General features: G+C 43.1%; 2 protein-coding genes across 2 annotated transcripts in view; one reads left to right on the top strand and one right to left on the bottom strand.

Annotated features, from left to right (window-relative positions):
- Positions 1-20,968, top strand: part of LOC307210963 (vomeronasal type-2 receptor 26-like) — a gene marked incomplete at its 5' end in the record, with an annotated part of 223,647 nt that overhangs the window by 164,362 nt on the left and 38,317 nt on the right. The window lies entirely within an intron of this gene.
- On the bottom strand, positions 1,475-20,531 carry LOC307209839 (vomeronasal type-2 receptor 26-like; the record flags this gene model as incomplete). Its single annotated transcript, XM_079965203.1, has 6 exons — positions 1,475-2,379; positions 14,077-14,203; positions 16,156-16,383; positions 17,574-18,389; positions 18,942-19,239; positions 20,314-20,531. 6 exons carry the CDS (start codon positions 20,529-20,531, stop codon positions 1,475-1,477), a joined length of 2,592 nt encoding a protein of 863 aa, XP_079821329.1.

The raw sequence follows: 20,968 nt of genomic DNA, 5'->3' as shown, positions 1-20,968 counted from the left end.
GCTGCCTTTTCATTCCCAAGTGCTACATAATAGTATTCAGGCCTGATCTGAATTCAAAGGAGGATCTAATGACCAAATCAAAGGATGGTGTATGATCTTGTTCTATGCAACTTATTAAATGATTAGCATCTAGTGTCTGACAACAAAAGCTGATTATTAAATTACTCATTTTCGACAACTGTCATCCAGCACAGACATACTTGCAAATGTAGCTTCTTAGATTTAAATCTTTCTTCCTGTCAAATAAATCATGAATATTGAAACTGAAGTCATAATAGCTTTGCAATGGCCATAGATCCTTTGGGCATAAGCTTGTACATTGCTTCATCACAGGCTTATCCCGCTGTATTATTGACCAACCATACTAGTCTTTATGCTGCTAATATTTACCTGGGGGTCACAAATAACCAGTCAGACTTATTTGTCTATTCAAACTGTTGGTAGTCAGACATTTTCCTCTTCTTCTTAAATGCCTTTCTTTTGTGCTGCATAAATTATTTGATCTACAGCAAGCCTGTTAAAACAGATGTGCTTTGCTCTTCTCACTCTCAAAAGGGTTGTTATTTGAAAAGAGAACCATTTCCCCTGCATTTGTAGTTTCAGGTTTTTTCCTGACACGCCGCATTGTTATCCTGTCTGGTGAAATTGACTGTATATTGGGGAAAGTATGGATACAGATCTGAAGATGTGGTGTTTCCTTGATAGGTGGTATTGAAGGAACCCCGCAACCAAAATCTATCGGTGCAATGTGTATAATTTCCCAGCCAACCTTTACGTTGGTGGTGTTGTACATGGTGCCAATCTATTCATTTCGAGTTCCATGCCCCAGAGGCATAGCAGCAGAAACATAAGCCTTCGGTGGTTCTGGAGAACTGGAAAAACCGGTAGGAGGTGTCATTCATTTCAGAAGGAGGTGTAGCAAAAAGACCACTTTGGTTATATAGTAAGTAGGCCTGCCAACATAATATTGGGGTCCTTGATTAGTCCTGGAATGAGGGACATATCAGCTACCTTTCTAGGATGTTCATAGTAAAGGGTGACATTTTCTCCATGTGTTTGGAACATTTTCTTAGCATGCTTTACAAAGACATTTCCGTGGGTCACAATGGGGCTCATCAAATGAGCATCTTTCTTGACCCACTTGCAGGAGGAGCCCTTGGACAGTGCAACCTTTTCCCACCCGTCACAATTCAACCCCCCCACACTATAGATTAAAAGTGTGTTTGTGTTTATTTTAACAGTTCTGACCAATTATTTGGTGTATGAGCTGCTGTAACTCCATGTTCTGAACAATCGCCCTCCTAAGAACCATCCCATTGTGGAAGAAGCTACATTTGCAAGGCAGGAAGCTACATTTGCAAGGCAGGAATGTCTTTTTAATCATTACTGTGCTGGACAAGAAGCTACATTTGCAAGGCAGGAATGTCTTTTTAATCATTACTGTGCTGGACAAAAGTTGTCGAAAATGAGTTATTTAAGAACCAGCTTTTGATGTCAGATGCTCCTTTGTGTTCAGATCAGGCCTGAGTACAATTATGTAGCACTTGGGAAAGAAGATGCAGCCCAGAAGCCCAGCACTGGAGGCCAAGATAGAGAAGATCTGCACAGCCACCATGTATTTCCCCTTTGTGCTCAGATAGGAGGGCACAAAGGAGACCCAAACACTGCAGAAGACCAGCATGCTGAAGGTGATCAGCTTAGCCTCATTGAAGGCCCCAGGCAGCTTCCTAGCTAAGAAAGCCACTGTGAAGCAGATGGAGGCCAGGAAGCCCATGTAGCCAAGGACACCATAAAACATGGCCACAGACCCTTCATTGCATTGCAGGGTGATCTCTCTGGACTTGGAATGCACGTCAGACTCTGGGAAGGGTGGGGAGATTCCCAGCCAGATGATGCAGATGACAACTTGGACACTGGAACAGGAAATGACAATGGAGTTGGTAAGACTCTTTCCCAGCCATCTCTTCACCCTGTTTCCTGGCTTTGTGGCCAGGAAGGCCAGCACCACAGTGATGGTTTTGGCCAACACAGAGGAGACGGCAACTGAAAAGATGATGCTGAAGGCCATTTGTCGGAGAAGGCAGGTGGCTTTCCTTGGCCTTCCTATGAAGAGGAAAGAGGACAAAAAAGAAAGCAGGAGGGAGATGAGGAGGATATAGGAGAGATTCCGGTTGTTGGCTTTGACTATGGGAGTTTCCCAGAATATAATGAATATTCCTAGCACAACACACGTGGTTAAGGATAAGAATAGGGCAAAGGAAGCTTGGAAGATCCCCAAAGGTTCTTCATAAGCCAGAAAAGTGATGATCTTGTACAAACATTGATCTCTGTCCTTGTTTGGATGCTGATCTTCTGGACACCTGGTGCAACGCTCTGCATCTGGAAAGAGCACAAGGGACAATAACTTTACTGCTTTTCCTTAACAAAAAGTAAAACCAAAGTGCTCCCCACTGAAAGAAAATATAAAAACCATTGTGTACAACCAGGGAGAGCAATTATTGGTATTAATAATATTACGGGATAGGAAAATGACACTCAAAAGGGACCTTGTTGGACTCAAGTATATGAAACATTTGTGCCTGACAATCATCTGGGAGTTCATGGTGTCTCTTGTGCCAAGTTTGACTAACAGTCAAAGTAATGTCAAATTCCCGTATCTCAGGATTTTCTCCCTCTCTGTGTAGGCTTCCAATTGTCATTCAATGTGTCAATACAGCATGTATGAACACCCAATGGGGAAAATGCCCAGTTGTATTGTAGCAGTGCATCAGTTCTAAAACTCCCCTTTAATAAACCCCGGACACCAGAAAGGTCCTTTGTCCTCTTCCCGAAATGCAGGTCTTTCTGCTGGTGTCACCCACCTTCCTGAGAGGCCATTGTTCCTTCCGCACAGGGAACGCAGTCATAGCAGCAGAGCAGCATTCCTTCCTGAACTACCTTGAAGAATCCAGGCTGGCAACTTTCCACACACCTGGAAGTAGGCAGGGGCTGAGCATAAAGGGGCATCAAAGAGAATGTGTTAAGGCTGCTGTGTTAAGGATTATAGCAATGTATTACTTAATTGATTATCTTTGACCACATTTATAGACTGCTTGATTGCAGGAAAACCTCTCATGAGAATGTTTCCCTGTTTGATCCAAACCCTAGTTCCTTCTGCTTCCCTTCCCCTGTTGCTCAGCTCTCTTTCAGTTTCCCCTCTTGAACATGATAAAGTGTCATGATCACTGTATTAATCAGAGGTAGCTAAACTTTATTCATTTGAGATCCATAGTTAAATTTCCTAGAAGGGTTCAAGTTAGGAGGCCATCTCTTTATGCAAAGAAATCTATTGCACACCTTTCTGAAAGTTGTTCCATAGAACATGGATTTACAGGAGCAGTTCAGGAAATATTGCCAGCACTGAGGCTGCTAAAAGCCACACTGTCTTACAGATTTTAAGTTTTTAGTGGTTTAAATATGACAGGGGAAGGGGGAAACCAGTGGCCACATCATCTAGTTACTAAAACACCCACCTTGAAATTACACTCCCATAGCAGCTGATTCATGCATATATAGAGTTTCACCGGGACCCACTGTTAGATCTTCAAGAAATGCAGACAGCATTTGAAGGCAGTGCAACACAAAACATGGTGACATGATGTAAACTTATCGGATGGGAAATCTAATAAAATGAAACAAATTATTTCCCCCACCTTGTTGAGCCATTTGGGGCACACAGTGGCATTCTGGTCCATGGTGCACTTTAGGTCTAGGGATTTCTGCCTATTGATGCTCCCAATGATCTCTCTAAGAAGGGACCGATTTGGAAACACCACCCAGTTCACGATGTCCAAGTCAGCTGCCAGTTCCCCGTTCTCATCCAAATACACTCCGTCCATTGAAGAATTGTAAAACTGGGCGTCTCCCAGGAAAGAGTGGAGCTAGAATGGCAGTGAAAAGGGCTACATATAGAATAGGGGAAACAACACTGAATATTCAACTCTGCACATTTCATGCTTGGATCTGCTCTCCTTTGGGATTGGCTACAGGGGCTGGTTGGGCAGTTTGGTGGGAAGCACCAGCCAGGGAACCCCCAGGGGAGGAAGGCTCAGAGCCAGGGCATTGGTGGTGGGACACTGAGGAGAGCTCAGAGGAAGAAGACTGCAATGAGGGGCTGGATGCTGAAGGGGCAACAGGGTTTAGTGAGCAGGGAGAGTCGGTGATGGGGAGCAGTTCAGACTCTGAGGCTGAAGCAGAGGAGAGGGTTCAAGAGGCTGCTGGGGAATCCAAGGACCTTTTGGGAATGATAAGGACAGAAGTATCTAAATTGTACAAAAAATTATTTATGTATACAACTACAGCAGCTAATCTCCTAAAAAAGGAAAGAAGCAGAAGTCCCTGCAAATGAAAAATGGATACAAAATCTATTGCAATATGCAGAAATGGTAAAACTTACCGGAAGAATAAGAAACTATCATAACAAGGTTTTTATAAATGAATTTTGAAATGGTTCATTGAATATTTACAGATAAATTTCAAACGTCTAAAAACATTGGCAGGATTATTGTAACATCCTGCAATTTCATAAGAATATATATTTAAAGCAGATAATTTAAAGAGCAAATTAAATGAATTTGGATATGCAGAAGATATTAAAAAGTAAATTTAAGGAACCATAGAAGGAGGAGGAAGGTAGTCAGTCTTTGAAATATTAAAATGATTGTAAAACTAATGAAATGTATAAATTAGAAAAGTACCGTATTTTTTGCTCTATAAGACTCACTTTTTCCTTCCTAAAAAGTAAGGGGGAAAGTGTGTGCGTCTTAGTGTGCGTCTTATGGAGCGAATGCAGGCTGCGCAGCTATCCCAGAAGCCAGAACAGCAAGAGGGATTGCTGCTTTCACTGCACAGCGATCCCTCTTGCTGTTCTGGCTTCTGAGATTCAGAAATATTTTTTTTCTTGTTTTCCTCCTCCAAAAACTAGGTGCGTCTTATGGTCTGGTGCTTCTTATAGAGCAAAAAATATGGTATAAATAAACTATAAAGAAGAAGAAAAGACCATTTGGGAAATGTTGCTGAGTTCTTTGCTGTTTTCTGTAATAACTAATAAAATGTATACATTTTAAAAGTATAAACAAAAACTTTAAAAAAAGATAAAAGACCATATGGGAAGTGTTGCTGAGTCATATGCCGTTTTCTTGAGTAAATAGTTAAGAAGTGCCTCCCTCTGTGTTCTGACCTGCATGTGACTCCAGTCTGGCACCAAAAGATGTACAATGAAGGTGCCAGACAAACCTCCCCAGAGACAGCATTCTCCCAACAGGGAGCCACTGCAGAAAAGGCGCATTCTCGTGTTGCCACCCTCCAGACTTCTCATGATGGCGGCACACGAAGAAAGGCCTCAGATGATGACTTCCGCTATTATCTGCTCTCAATAAAAATATCCAAGATAAAAAATATTCAAGATACTCTATATGTAATGGAAAATTTAGTAATGGGATCGGAATATAAATACGCCAGAAATATGACAAATGTCCGTATACAGTGGACGCTCAGGTTGCGAACGTGATCTGTGCGGAATGCATGTTCGCAACCTGCAGCTTTCACAACCTGCAGCGGCGCGTCAGCACACACACGGGTTGCGATTCAGCGCTTCTGCGCATTCGCAACACCCGAAACCCAGAAGTAATCCATTCCGGAACTTCCGGGTTTCAGCGGGTCTGAAAAAACGCATCCTGAAGTGTCTATAACCCGAAGTATGACTGTGCATCAGACTCTATTGTAATGAGAAGATGAGTCACTCAGACACTTGATACAGGCTCCATCAACATGCACAATCTTTGGACAAAGGATAGAGCTCAGTGGAGCTCAGTAGGTGCCAAAGTATCATCCTAAACAGGAGGGAAGAAGGCTTTGGGAGAGAGAGCCTGTGCAATGCCATCTTCCCTGCCCAAGGGAATTCTTATGGAGGGGGTGGGGGTCAAATTGGCCACTGCAAGGCAGAGAAGAGATTAGGCCAGTGGTAGGAAATGTTCCCAGAGAGACTATCGTCTGAGAAGAGATAAAAAGGATTCAGTTCAGGGCACTTCACAAAGGGGTTTTCAAGATCTCACCTTCCCACCACATTCCCCAAGTTCTCAGGCAATCTCCAAGACAACAATTCAGGAATTGTACAATTGATTGTCATGTTTGGCTGAGATGTCATTGATGGGAAAGGAAATACCTGCCATGGTTGTAGTCTTTGAACTTCCAGACTGTCCTTCAACCTCCACTTTGATCTGGACAAGTACGCAGCATTTAAGGAATGGGCCACAGCTTGGACAGTGTTGTAAATCCTGTAGCTGTTTAGAGATAAGAGTCTTTCCAGATATTCTTGGGGCAGCATCTCCAGTTCCTCTCTTTCTCGACATCTTGTCCATCGTTTCACTGACAATGTGTGCTTTAAATAGGAACAAGTAAAAGCTTCCTGCCAAAACTGCTTAATTGCAAAGAAAAAGGCATAAAAATCACCATATTTTGCCCATTTATTTGCCCCAATAGGGAAAGAAAGAATACTGTGAAAGTGCTGGAAATGTAAACCACTCTTGATTAACCCAATTAAGTCTACACTCAAATCCCACATAGGTGTGAAGATCAAGACTTTCCCCACAGTGGGTTTGACGAGCTGGTCAAATATCATTTCTGCAAGTTTAATTCCTAGAAAGAAATAAGTAGATTCTACGTAATATAAGAATACATGGACTTGTCCCCACTTTTCTGATGGAGCAAGTTTGAAACTCATGGATGGATTAAGTGGTGGAATGCTTTGTGAGACAGCAACACAAATGCCACTCTCTTCAAGCATAGGTGGCAATGTCTTCATGAACATCTCTCCGTTTTCAGTGTCTGGAGCAATGAGACCAATGAATGTCCATCTGAAGTGATGGAGCAGCTTGACAATCGCTGGGTAAACGGCCTCTTCTTTGGGGACCATCCAATAGAAAAAGGGGAACTGCCTCTTGTCATTCAGAACATGGGAGCCAAAGGCGTAGTTGACCTGGCAAGAAAAGATCGACTGTTGGCTTGCATTGTTTGGGATCAAAGCTGAAATCATTCTTACCCCAAATAACATATATTTTCTTTATAAAGACACGTTGCTTTTTTTGCCCAGACTTTCCTTGGCACATAAGATTGCATCCCATCTTTATCTTTATGAAGCCCTTCAGTTCCTGTTTTCATCTTTTAAAATAAGCTTTTATCCTTCTATTTTATTGGTATTCTACTGTACATTGCAACAATTTTCTTACTGCCTTATGTGGTGCACTACTAAAAGGTTTTTAAATTATTGAATAAACAAAAAAAAATCCTTCCAGTAGCACCTTAAAGACCAACTAAGTTATCTGAAGATACCTGAAGAAGTGTGTATGCACACGAAAGCTCATACCAAGAACTAACTTAGTTGGTCTTTAAGGTGCTACTGGAAGGAATTTTTTTGTTTTGACTATGGCAGACCAACACGGCTACCTATCTGTAACTTTAAATTATTGAGTGGGTTATGAAAGTTTTCAGTTAATAAACAAAATATCACAGTTTCATTCAGGGGAAACTTTTCTGCTTTATTCAGATTTTAGTGGTATGGTGACTAGTATGAGGGAAGTTCCCTTCCTTCTCATTTTATATGCGCAGGCATACAAACACACACACACACACACACACACACACACACACACACACACACATTTGACACAAATGGAAGGGAGGAAGGATAGGAAATATCCAAAAGAGCACAGCAATTCATCTGACCATTCCGTATCTCCTTTCTTCAATACCTTGACATCCAATGTCTTCCTCATTCTGAGTTGACACTACCCAACACTTTCATGGCTGAGAACCACAGTCAGATGATCCCACCATCTCCATTCCTACCTGTGGCATTTTATAGATGCTCAACATGCTTGAAATCTGGATGGAGTTCTCAGAGTCAGAGTCAGCCCCTTCAAGAACAGCAATCAAGTTATTCTGTCCTCCGCAGTTGTAGTTTGGAACATTCGCCTGTCTAGAAGAGACCAGGTCTACCAAAGCTTCACATGTTATCCTTTCTTGAAAAAAGTTCTCATAGATATTGTAGCCCAGAGTGATGTTGGGCAAGAGCCTGGGATTCTGGTTGATCTCTTGAATGGCAAAGATGAAGGACAGGGGCAGCCAGTACCTTGTTCCTGCTTTCCTGAAAAAATGTACATATCACAGCCTATAATCCAGCATTCAGTGAATATATCACTTCCAACTCTTGCTTTTTTTGACAAGCTTCTAAGGATAATCTAAAGTCCTGGATTCTATTTCTAGAATTTAATCATACTAACACTGATTCAGACTGCCAGTCCTCACTTAATGATGCAGGAGTGTTGGGAAAGCCTTGTTCAATTAATACTCATTATCCTATGGAAAACAAAACTAAAAAAGAGTGAATTTTTCATGATGGAATTAGACGGGCACAGACTTTCAAAGAATAATAGGAGAGAAAAGGTTTTTAGAGGCTCATTAAATAGCACGGAACATCTATTTTCCCCCTCTCTCACACTCTCCTCCCTTCCCCTCGGGTCCCTTCCAAGCCTCTTATTTTTATAAGTAATTTTATTGATTTGTTTTTAAAAAGAATGCAAACATTAAAAAAGAAAGAAAATAAAGAATTAAAAATATAGACCCCAAAGCACCACAACCTGGCAGGACCAAAGTACACAGAAATACTACAGCTCCAAAAGGATGATAAGTAAAAATCGATATTACACGGCGCAGCAGTAACCCCATTCCCCATAAATTGACTTACTTACGAAAGCTGGTAGAGGGAGGCTCATTGAACTGCCACAGATTTAATACAGCAGCTGTGGCAGAGAAGATTCCACTAATGAGGTGGTCTCCTGTCCTGTAATAATTGAATGGCTCAATCCAGTCTCTCTCCAAAGTCAAGGGGCATTTTGCCTTCGCTCCACAGTCTGCATGAGGCACCAAGAGCAGGAGAAGCAGCACCATTCTGTGCCTGCTTGGAACACCTTCCTTTCCTGTGACTGCTCCCCTGAACTAGAAAATAATTAGATAATGTTGATGGGATGCAACCAAGACTTCACACCTAGAAGGGATAGAGGCAAGCCTTGCACCCTTGTATAGCAATATGCCTGTCCTAAATCTGAACCCCAATTGTCAGTGGTATACAGAAGGCCTTTATGCACCAATCCTTTTCTGCTCTGATGATATGTCTTAATGACTGTATGTTGTTGTCAATTCAGATATCTCCTTAAGTGGACTCAAAGGTGATCTTTGGAGAAATCTCTGGAGCTTTGTTGAGAAGAAGATGAAAGAAAAACCCCTCTATGATTTTGATAATTACAAAGGGAAGAAGCATGGCCTCTGAAATGCCCTCAGTTCTTTACGTGGCTTCATGCGCAGGTGCAGGCTGGTGAAAAACTTGTTTGCAAAAACTCCCACATGTGCCTTCAAACTCTGAGATGCATAACAGAATGGGAAGCTGAAAAGTCTAACTTTGGTGAAAGAAGCTCATTCCACACACTCCAGCATTCCTCTGATGTAAATAGGGAGGCACATCTTTTGGTGCCGTGCTCCCGCGGGAGCCTGCTGACTTGCGTGAGATTGTGGCACCACTGCAAGCTTGAGCAGGGTCAGGCCTGGGATATGGAAGGCTGAAGGTTTAGAAGGGTCGTGCTCTGTATCACAAGGGCTGACAGGGAAGTGCCGGGCCATTGCAGGTCAAGAAGAGGCTGGGGAGACAGCGAGGTCATCCTGGCTTGACTCCTTCAGCTCGAGAAGTTGCAGGAAACTGAGCTCCAGGCCCGCCTTTCCCCTCTAGCTTCTCACTCTGGAGCCCTCCCCAACAGACGGAGACTGTGATATGGGGGTGAGCTCCTCCCTTGGGTCTGTCTGTCAACATGTAGGACTCTTCTAGATCAAGGTGTGAGAGGAGGAGAGCCAGCAGGACTGAGACTGTTCTGCTGTGGGATGGCAGGTGTACCCCCGATTCCTCCTGTGTCTCTGCTCACATTGAGACACTCAGCCTCTAGCCTTGTCCTGGAAGGGCCTCCACCTTCTGACACCCCCCTTGATTCCAGTCCCTCCCAGCTCAACCCTTCCCCCTTGTCCCACCACCAGGACCCAGGGGTTCAGTCCTCATCTTCCCTGGCTTCCTTGAGGGGCTCTTGGATGGGAGGCTCCCCCACTCCTCCTCATCCAGCCAGTCCGTGATACTTGAATATGGACCATGTTGAGACACAGGTCAACTGAGGTGACCCACCCCCAGCCACTGCAGGAAGCTCTATGGTCTGCAGGCCCCACACTTGGCTTCTGGAAGGAGACAAAGGTCTTGAGGGCTGCATGCAGCCCTTGGGCTGTGCATTGGAGCACCCCAACTTAGAGGAACTAGACAAGCATGTCTGATTTCACCATTGCTTTTTCATATTTGCTTCTGCTATTAGACAACATAGGGAGATCCACAATTCAGTTGAATATAAATTGAATTCATATGCAGATGATATTCTTCTGATTGTTTCTAAACCTTATTTTACAGTCCTCATGTTTATGGTGATAGATGTCTTTGGTTAAAGATCACAATACTCTTAACTGGTGCAAACTGCAAAATTTACTTACCCATTCATTTAAGGAGTATAATTTCCACATTCACTTATAATTCACTTTGTAACATGTAATAATATATATATATATATATATATATATATATATATATATATATGAGAATGAGAGAGAGAGCGATAGTGATAGCGCTTCCTTCAGACATTATTTGTTGGGAGTCATTAAGCCTTCCTCTTTGGCAAGAACATTAATAATACATCGTAAACAGTTGATAAAGTCACAGTCTGGTATATCTTTTTAAGTTAGCCGATATTTAAAGCTTCTTGGGGACATTTTCACCGTGTTATGATTTTTTATATTATTTTGTAGCCCTTAGCAACTATTGTCCCTGGGTGCTGTTTAATGGGCAAATAGGGAGCCCTGTGAACTCCCCCCCCCAATCTTTTTAAAAGCCAAAGAATAATGATGTAAACTTGAATCCCTAATTGAAGGACAATTATTCAGTGTATGAGCTGCTGTAACCCCATGTTCTGAACAAGACCCCTCCCCCTGTCTTCAAAGGTTTAATCTTCATCTTGATAATGATGGACGAGTGTCTTTCCAGAACTTCTGAGGCCTGCTTATTAATCTCTCATTGACTTTAGGAGAGAAATTCTTGGCAGTCAGATATTCTGACCACCTTTTATCACCAGATAATTATCCATGCTGGCAGATGAGCAAGCAATGGACTCTTTCCAGTTTGCCATGCTCCACTGGGAGTCCAAATGAGCATCTTTTTTGATCCCTTTGTGGGAGGGTGCCCTGGATAGTGTGACCTTGTCCCCACCCTCCACAATCTAGGTCTTCCCACCACCTGTTATCTATGGATTAAATGTGTCTCTGAGTGTTTATTTTAGCAGTTCTGCCCTGCCTCTTATATGCCAGAGGGCCAGCTGGAGCTAATCTTGGGTGGATTGACTTCCATTATGACAAGTTCTCCCATATCTAAAGAAGTCAGGAGACAGAGCTTCAGCTACAGAGAATCAGAGATAGCCCAGATGAAAGAGGGAGAATGTCTCCACTTATCATGGTAGTGGAAAAGCAGCAGCAGCAACCGCAACTCCAGTCAGAGTCAAATAGGAGTTCATGCTAGCAATACTCAAGCAATTTTTATTTCAAGAAGCTTACCATGGCTTTGAGACTAGAGAGGCTGCACTTCCCTTGTTGCTACCTCTGCTCAAAGATGTATTGGAAGCAGTCCTAATCCGTTTTCTTTTAAATTAGTATTTTAAAGTACAGGAACAGCCAAAGAGTATGATTTTTAAGAAGACAACACTCAAATGATGTCATGTTTACAGCACAATGAAAAGTAAAGCTTAATCGTTTAGACATATTTTAAATCCATCAGACAAGGAGGCATAAACATTGTTTCCTGCAAGTTGAACCTAGGTGTGCACTAGCTGAATAGAAAGTAGTATTCTTTCACTGAAACATGATGGATTCGCCATTTGCCAGATTCAGAATCTGATAGAACACTAGCTCTAGATCATCAAACCATCACAGAACAAGATCACATACCACCCTTTGATTTCATCATTAAATCCTCCTTTGTATTCAAATCAGGCCTGAGTACAATTATGTAGCACTTGGGAAAGAAGATGCAGCCCAGAAGCCCAGCACTGGAAGCCAAGATAGAGAAGATCTGCACGGCTACCATGTATTTCCCCTTTGTGCTCAGATAGGAGGGCACAAAGGAGACCCAAACACTGCAGAAGACCAGCATGCTGAAGGTAATCAGCTTGGCTTCATTGAAGGCCCCAGGCAGCTTCCTAGCTAAGAAAGCCACTGTGAAACAGATGGAGGCCAGGAAGCCCATGTAGCCAAGGACACCATAAAACATGGCAACAGACCCTTCATTGCATTGCAGGATGATCTCTCTGGGCTGGGAGCTCATGTCAGACTCTGGGAAGGGTGGAGAGATTCCTAGCCAGATGATGCAGATGACAACTTGGACACTGGAACAGGAAATGACAATGGAGTTGGCCAGACTCTTCCCCAGCCATCTCTTCACTCTGTTTCCTGGTTTTGTGGCCAGGAAGGCCAGCACCACAGTGATGGTTTTTGCCAACACAGAAGAGACGGCAACTGAGAAGATGATGCTGAAGGCCATTTGTCGGAGAAGACAAGTCACTTTCCTTGGCCTTCCAATGAAGAGGAAGGAGGACAGAAAGGAAAGCAAGAGGGAAACAAGGAGGATATAGGAGAGGTCCCTGTTATTGGCTTTGACTATGGGAGTTTCATTATACTTAATGAATATTCCTAGCACAAAGGCTGCACTTAGGGTTAAAACGATGGTCAAGGAAGCCAGGAGAACCCCCAAATATTCTTCATAAGCCAGGAAGTTGACGCTCTTGTGGAGACATTGATCTCTGGCCTCATTTGGATGTTGATCTTCTGGACACTTGGTGCAATGTTCAGCATCTGGAAAGAACAAGACCAACTTTATATCCTTCTGTATTGCTTTTAATGTGCAGACTGTGATATCAAAGTAGTTCCCACTAGAAGACACATAACTAGATCCAGTAAAAAATAATTGCATATGACCCAGGAAATCAGGAATCAGTATCAATAAAATCAAGGATGATGGACTGCTTGAGGCAAGAGGTATGCCACCCACTGGTGGTGAAAACAATGGGTAGCATGACCTAAGGGTCATCTAGTCCACCCCTTGAATCTCAATGAAAGCTTCCATGACAGGTGGCTGTCCAACCACTGCTTAACAACCTCAAAGGAAGGAGAGTATATCACTTTCTGAGGGAGACTTGTCACCAAGCCTTACCATCAAAACGTTCCTCCTGATGTTTAGTCGGAATCTCCTTTCTTGTAACGTGAAGACAGTTTTTCAGGTCCTACTCATTGGGGCAGGAGAAAACAATGTGATGGCCCTTTAGATATTTGAAGATGGCTAAACTATGTCCTTTCAGTTCCCTCTTATTCAAGCCAAACATACCCAGCTCCTTCAACTATTGCTCCTAAGACTTAGTTTCCAGATCCTTTATCTTCTTGGTCAGCCTTCCCTGCACAAGTTCCAGATTGTCCATACCTTTCTTATATTTTGACACACAGAACTGGACACAATATTCCAGGTGGGGTCTGACCAAGGCAGAATGAAGCAGTGTTATGGTTTTCCTTGATCTGGAAACTAGACTTCTGTTGATGCAGCTTAGAACAGCATGAACTGTTTTTGCTTATGCATCACACTATTGACTCCTGTTAAACATGTGATCTACTAATTCCCTAGATCCTTTTCAGGGGTACTAATGGCAAGCCAGGTGTTCCCCATCTTACATTTGTACAGCTGGTTATTCATGCCAAAGTGTATAACCTTATATCCCCCCCCCTTATTGAAATTTATTTTGTTTATGTGGGCCTACTTCTCCAATCTGTATTGGAGTTATCATCAGTTCTAAATTTCCCCCTGTATATTGGAATGAAGCGATTTCCTCTTCCTCAAGGGCAGCCCTTTCTGCTGGCATTACCCACCTTCCTGAGTGGAGATGGTCCCTTCTGCACAGGGAACGCAATCATAGCAGCAGAGTGGCATTCCTTCCTGAACACGTTTGACCAATCCAGGGCTGCAACTTTCCACACACTTGGAAGTAGGGAAGGTCTAAGCAGCAAAGAAATTGTGTTAGGCCTATTTATTTTTCCCTATGTAAATGAGACATCAGTTTGGGAAGGCCCAGGATTCTCATGTGAACCCTGCAATTAAGGCTTAGTGGCATTGAGTGTGCATTCGTATCTCGGGCAGGTTCACTAGCCATGCATGTTCCTGGTTGGGGTTAGGCTGGCCTCAGTTCTACATGCTCTGCTAACCTTCTGGTTCTCCTATTGTGGGGCTACACATGAAGAAACCTGGAAGCTGCAAATAGTGTGAAGTGAAACAGCCAGGTTGCTCAGTGTGGGAGCAGCCAAGTGGGACAGAGGTAGAAATGTGGAAAACAGAACAAGAGATTACTAGAACCACACTGGCTGTGTGTTTGCTACTGAGCCCAATTCAGCATGTCGCTACTTGGATCAGAGCCTAAGTTCTTACAGGAAGACGCGACCATCCCCCCTCCCAAATATCTGCCATGGTGAATGGTGAGATCTGCAGGATAGTTCAGTCAATTAGCACAGCATGTTGCAGCACCACAGATAGGGAAATTCATTTATCAATCTTCCATGTAGCACACCATGGAAAATAGAGAAGGTGAATGGCGAATTTACTTGATTGCTTTAACAAACTGAAAGCTATGACGAAATTTCTGTACTACCTGATTGTAATAAATCATCTTATGACACTGCTTCCATGGTTGTAAACTCTTGAAAGCACATACTTCTACTCTTCTGCCCTGTAAAATGTTGCACCAATAAAGACCACTGCTGAATCGGAGGTGGCTAACCATATTTTTTAAAGAAGGACCACAGAAACCTTCAATGGGTGTGGCCCAAGCATCAAAGCAGACATGGAGACAACTGCAGTTCTCAAGGCTGCCATTCAGTAGGCTTTTCCACCAGCTATTCTCCAGTGCTTTCGATAACTTTTCTAATTGATTTTAAAATAGAGTTTTTAAAAGAAGAAATATATTTGATAGGTGGGCAGTCAGGGTTTTTTGGGGGGTATGGCAGTATTACAGCAGAGACATATGGGAACAGTCAGTAAAAACATATTTTACAAATAATTTAATTTAATTTGGCATAGATAATCTATGCAAACTCCTTATTTGGGAGGGGCATCAAGGTGATGGTGGGACAATGGTCGGGTTCAGTTAATGGCTCAACATCACAGTCTTTCTCACACACTAGGGTGGGAAGGAAATAGGATGGCCAGCTTTAGCCATTTCCTCACTAGGAAGGGCAAGGAGAGAAATGGGCAGGACTTGTTCATTTCAAAGCCCTTTCCCTTCCCTAAAAGGAAGATCACAGTTTAAAAACCCTGATTTTCCAGTAGGCATTTGGCTTTGCTAGTTGGCACTGCGATGTCCAATGGAACTCACCCACAATTCTCAAGGACCAACATACAGATGCTTAAGGACAGTTATGCTCTTCCCTTTGCATTTCTGCCTTTTTATTAAGTGTGGGTTTCTGTGGGGAAATGGCCAAGCTCACTTTTCTACAAGTTGTTTGAATGCAGGTGTGAACTTCCGTTGGACATTAGGATAAGGTAAACACATATTCATAACAGGCACATGTCAGAACTCCAGCAAAAGATCCTAAACCGCCCTTTAGTGTGTGTATGAATACAGATGAGTGCTAACTCACATGTAGACTCATGACATAGTAGCACGCCTCTGGGTTTTGGGTTGGTTTCTTTTACAGTTTAAATATGGCAGGGGTTGCGGTAAACCTTGACCACCTCATCTAATTACTAAGATAAACAAACCCCTGGAAATTGCACTCCAAAACAGTTGAATCCTACATATACACAGTTTGACAGAGACACCATGCTAGATTGTAAAAAAATGTTGAATGTTGATGTTGACAGGCAAGTGAAAGTAGCCTCACCCTAAGCAAGAAACCATAATTAGAGCTGCAACAGGATGGGAAATGCAATAAAATGAAAGGGATGATTTTGCCCACCTGGTTAAGCCATGTGTGCCATGCAGTGGAAACTTGGGTTAATGTGACCTTTAGATCTGGGGACCCCTGTCGCTTGATGGTGCCAAAATCAAATCTAATGACAGTCTTGTTGGGGAACTTCACCCAGTTCACAACTTCCAAGACAGCTCCCACTTCTCCATTCTCATCCAAATACACTCCATCCATGGAAGAATTGTGAAACCAGACATTTCCCAGGAAAGGGTGGAGCTGGAATGGCAGAGAAAAGGGCAGTGTTTGGAATATGGGAAACAATCGTGACTACCCAACTCTGACCTTTTCCAGCTTGAATTTCCTTTGATTTGAAGCTGGGTGCAGACTCAAGTTGCTGAGAGGCCTCCAAAATGTGGGCTACATGTAAGTTCGCTGTCAGGATCTGATTCACTACTTGGCGTAATTAGGCAGCCAGTTGACTCCTCCAGTGTTAAAGCAATTTATTATGTAGAACAAGTCACGTTCCGAGCCGTTAACAGTCACCGGTTCCTTTCAAGACATTGCAGGGCCTGGGCTGGGACTACTCCTCCAATAGGATCGCTCAGGGGAGCAATGTCTCTGACATTGGCCCAGACTGTCAACCCATATACTTATTTGGGGGCATGCCTCATTCAATTTAATAAAAACAGTTTGGGGCTGACTTTTAAAGCCCTAAATGGCCTTGGCTCAGTCTATCTGCAGAAGTGTCTCCACCTCCATCGTTCAGCCCAGAAACTGAGGTCCAGCTCCGGGGGTCTTCTGGCGGTTCCCTCCCTGTGAGAAGTGAGGTTACAGGGAACCAGGCAGAAGGCCTTCTCAGTAGTGGCACCCACCCTGTGGAACACCCTCTCATCAGATGTCAAAGAAATAAACAACTATTTTAGAAGACATCTGAAGGCAACCCTGTTTAGGGAAGTTTTTAATGTTTGATGTTTTATCATGTTTTTAACATTCTGTTAAACATCCCCCAGAGTGGCTGGCGAAACCCAGCCAGAATATATCCACCTCTCTCCTAATAAGTAAATGAGACACTCAGACAATACAGGTTCCTGCCCCTTGAAAAAAGGCTGGAGTTTTGTGGAGCTCAGTTGGTTCTGACATAGCACCCCAGTCAGGAGGGAAGAAGCTTTAGGGAGAGAGATCTTGTGCAAGACCATTTCATTTGCCCAAGAGAATTCTTACGTAGGGAGGGTGTTTACTCAGCTGAATAGGAGGGAGTTAAGCCAGTGCGGGGTGCTTTACCAGAGGGGCTGTGTCCTCTATGCGGGCCTAAAAAGGAACCCATTCAGTTCACGGCACAAAGGGGTCTGCAAAATTTCATCTCCCCACTACATTCCATAAGTTCTTAGACAATCTCCAAGACAGTTATTCTGGAATAGTACGATTGAAGGTCATGTAAGAGATGTCAGTGATGGGAAAGGAAATACCTGCCATGGTTGTAGCCTTTGAACTTCCAGACCATTTTTCACCTTCCACTTAGATCTAGAGGAATATGCAGCGTTTAAGGCATGCGCCACAGCTTGGACCGTGTTGTAAATCCTGCGACTGTCTAGAGAGAGGGTTCTTTCCAAATCATCTTGGGCCAGCATCTCCAGGTTCTCTCTCTCTGTGCATCTTGTCTGGCCTTTCACTGACAATGCATGCTTTACATAGGAACAATTAAAGCTATCCTCCCAAAACTTCTTGATAGCAGAGTAATACTCTGGAAAACCATCATATTTTGCCACTTCACTTTTCCCAACAAGGAAAGAAAAAAGAACTTGGATATGTTGGAAATCTAAAGTACTACCAGTGAGTTCGAAGGAGATGTCCCACATCACTGTTGTGATCAAGATTTTCCCAGCAGTGGGTTTTTTAAACACATTGATTAAATATTCCATAATTGATATTCCGAATTCGATATAAATGGTTTCTACATAGTAGATAAATACATTGACTTGTCTCCACTCAATGAATTGAGAAAGACTGAATAACACTAACACTATGTTATTGCCTTGTTGTATGAGGAAACTTTCTGAAATGGCAACACAAATGCCACTCTCTATGAGCAGAGGCGGCAAAGACCTCATGAACCTCTCTCCGTTTTCGGTGACTGGAGCAATGAGACCAATGAATGTCCATTTGAAGTGCTGGAGCAGCTTGACAATTGCTGGGTATATGGCGTCATCTTTGGGAACCGTCCGATAGAAAAAGGGGAACTGCCTCTTGTCATTCAGAAGATGGGAGCCCAAAGCATAGCTGAGCTGGCAAAAAATGAAAGACTGTTGGCTTCTTTTGTATCAAAGTTGAAATATTTCTTTCAGTGCATAACAAATAATTATACAATAAATATGTCCCACCCCCAAGGCTTTCCTTGACACCTAACATTGGGCTCAGTTTTAATCTCCATACCTGTAAATAACTTAAACCAGTTTTTATTTGTTTATAATTTAGATTGTATACGTGGGTTGTAAATGTTTTAAATTAATAAACACACCAACACTGTTTCACTCGAGATAAACCTTTCTACTTTCCTGTATTTTTATTGACATGGCCACTGGCATTATGGACATTCTTTTCCATTCCTCATTCACACACACACACACACACACACAGAGAGAGAGAGAGAGAGAGAGAGAGAGAGAGAGATTAGAATCACTATTTGACACACTACCTGACCATTTCTGATCTACTTTATTCCATGTGTTGATGTCCAAAGTCTTTTTCATTTTGATGAGGATAACATTGTGCCACCCTCTTGAGCTCTCCAGAATTAAGCCCAGCCAGAAAAATGACACACCCCTCACCATTCCTACCTGTGGGATTTTATAGAGGCCCAACATGGTAGAAATCTGGATGGAGTTTTGAGAGTCAGAGTCAGTCCCTTCAAGAACAGCAAGCAGCTTATTCTGTTCCCCGCAGTTGAAGTTTGGAACAGTCACCTGCCCAGCAGAGAGCAGGTCTGCCAAAGTTTCAGACGTCACCCTTCCATGATATAAATTATCATGGATGCTGTAACCTAGTGAGATGTTGGGCAAGAGCCTGGGATTCTGGTTGATATGCTGAATGGCCAACAGAAAAGACAGGAATAGCCAGTACCTTGTTAAACATTTCCTGCAAAAATGTACATAGTACATCATCATTCTCCAGCATTCCTTCAATATTTTAGATTCAATTGAGCCTTTTTCTGACCGCTTTTTAAAGATAATAGTGTTGCATGCAAGATTCCAGGGGTTCCAAACACTCACAAAGAGTTCAGTTTACTTGGAACGAGGCAAATCAGACACTGCGTTGTCTTTATGATACATAATTTATTTACACATACAGGAAAAAATTTATATATCATAAAGGGACACCGGTGGTGCTGTGGGTTAAACCACAGAGCCTAGGACTTGCCATTCAGAAGGTCGGCAGTTTGAATCCCCGCGACGGGGTGAGCTCCCGTTGCTTGGTCCCTGCTCCTGCCCACCTAGCAGTTCGAAAGCACGTCAAAGTGCAAGTAGATAAATAGGTACCGCTCTGGCAGGAAGGTAAACGGCATTTCCATGCGCTGCTCTGGTTTGCCAGAAGCAACTTAGTCATGCTGGCCACATGACCCGGAAGCTGTACGCCGGCTCCCTCGGCCAGTAAAGCGAGATGAGCACCGCAACCCCAGAGTTGGCCACGACTGGACCTAATGGTCAGGGATCCCCTTTACCTGACCTAATGGTCAGGGGTCCCCTTTACCTTTACAGTACAACCCAAGCCTACGATGCAGGGGCTCGCAGCATTAACATCCCAGAAAGTCTTCTTTCTCCCATAGCTACATACAAGCTTGCATGCAAGCAGAAATTAAGCATTAGCAAGAAGCTGTCCTGGCTACTTCAGCAATGGATTTCCCCAAACTGACAAAAATATAAACTTCTGAATTCAGTTTCTAGAACTTTACTTATGCTTATCTTGATCCAGAGCAAATACTGGAAGCTCAACAACCAATCCTCATTTAATGATTTGCAGGTGGCTGAATAGTGTTGATCAGCCAATAGCTATTATCCTATAGCTATTATTAGGGTGCCCTGGACTTTTCCACTTGCAAAACCAAGAACAGACCCCCTTTAACCACAAGCTTGTGAGTAGGAGAGAACCTGGAATTGGGACTTATGAATTTTGTAGCTAAAGGAGCATTTGCAACCCTAGAAATCTACTTACTGGGTGAAGTTGGTAGAGGGAGACTCTTTGAAGGTGTGTAGCTTAAAAAGAGCCATTGTGGCAGAGATGACCCCACTAATGAGGTGGTCTCCTGGTCTGTAGAAACTGAATGGGTCTATCTCATCTCTCGCCAGAGTCAAGGGGCATTTCATCTTCACTCCACAATCCACATAAGGCAGCAGCAGCAGCAGCAGCAGCAGCAGCAGCAGCAGTGCCATTCTCTGTCTACTTGGAACAGCTCCCTTTCTTGTGACTGCTCTTCTCAACTAGAGAATTATTAGAGGTAGTCAAACACTTTTTGTGACATTCAGCAGCTTTCCTAATGTTGATGGAGCCCAGCCACGGCTTCACTTTTAAAGGGGATGGAAGTCAACCTCACACCATCATCGTCCAACTTACCTGTCCTAAATTCCAGCCCAAAGTCTCATTGAAACAAAAGGCATTTATACACCGGTCTTTCCCACCTCACATGCAAGATTCTCTCTTGATCCTCGTGTTTACTTCAGAGCACTCAAATGTGATGTTTGGGCAGGTCTCTGGAGCTCTCTTGAGCAGAAGATGTGTGGAAACCTCTGTGATTTTGATAATTACAAAGGAAACATCCTCAAGAATTTATGGATGTCCATGTGTGTGGGTAGTAGCAGGGGTGGGGAAT

Source organism: Podarcis cretensis, assembly GCF_951804945.1.
Source record: "Podarcis cretensis genome assembly, chromosome: 2".
In the NCBI taxonomy this organism is placed as follows: Eukaryota; Metazoa; Chordata; class Lepidosauria; order Squamata; family Lacertidae; genus Podarcis; species Podarcis cretensis.
The sequence above is the reverse complement of the archived record's forward strand: the minus strand, read 5'-3'. Positions and strand labels throughout refer to the sequence as shown.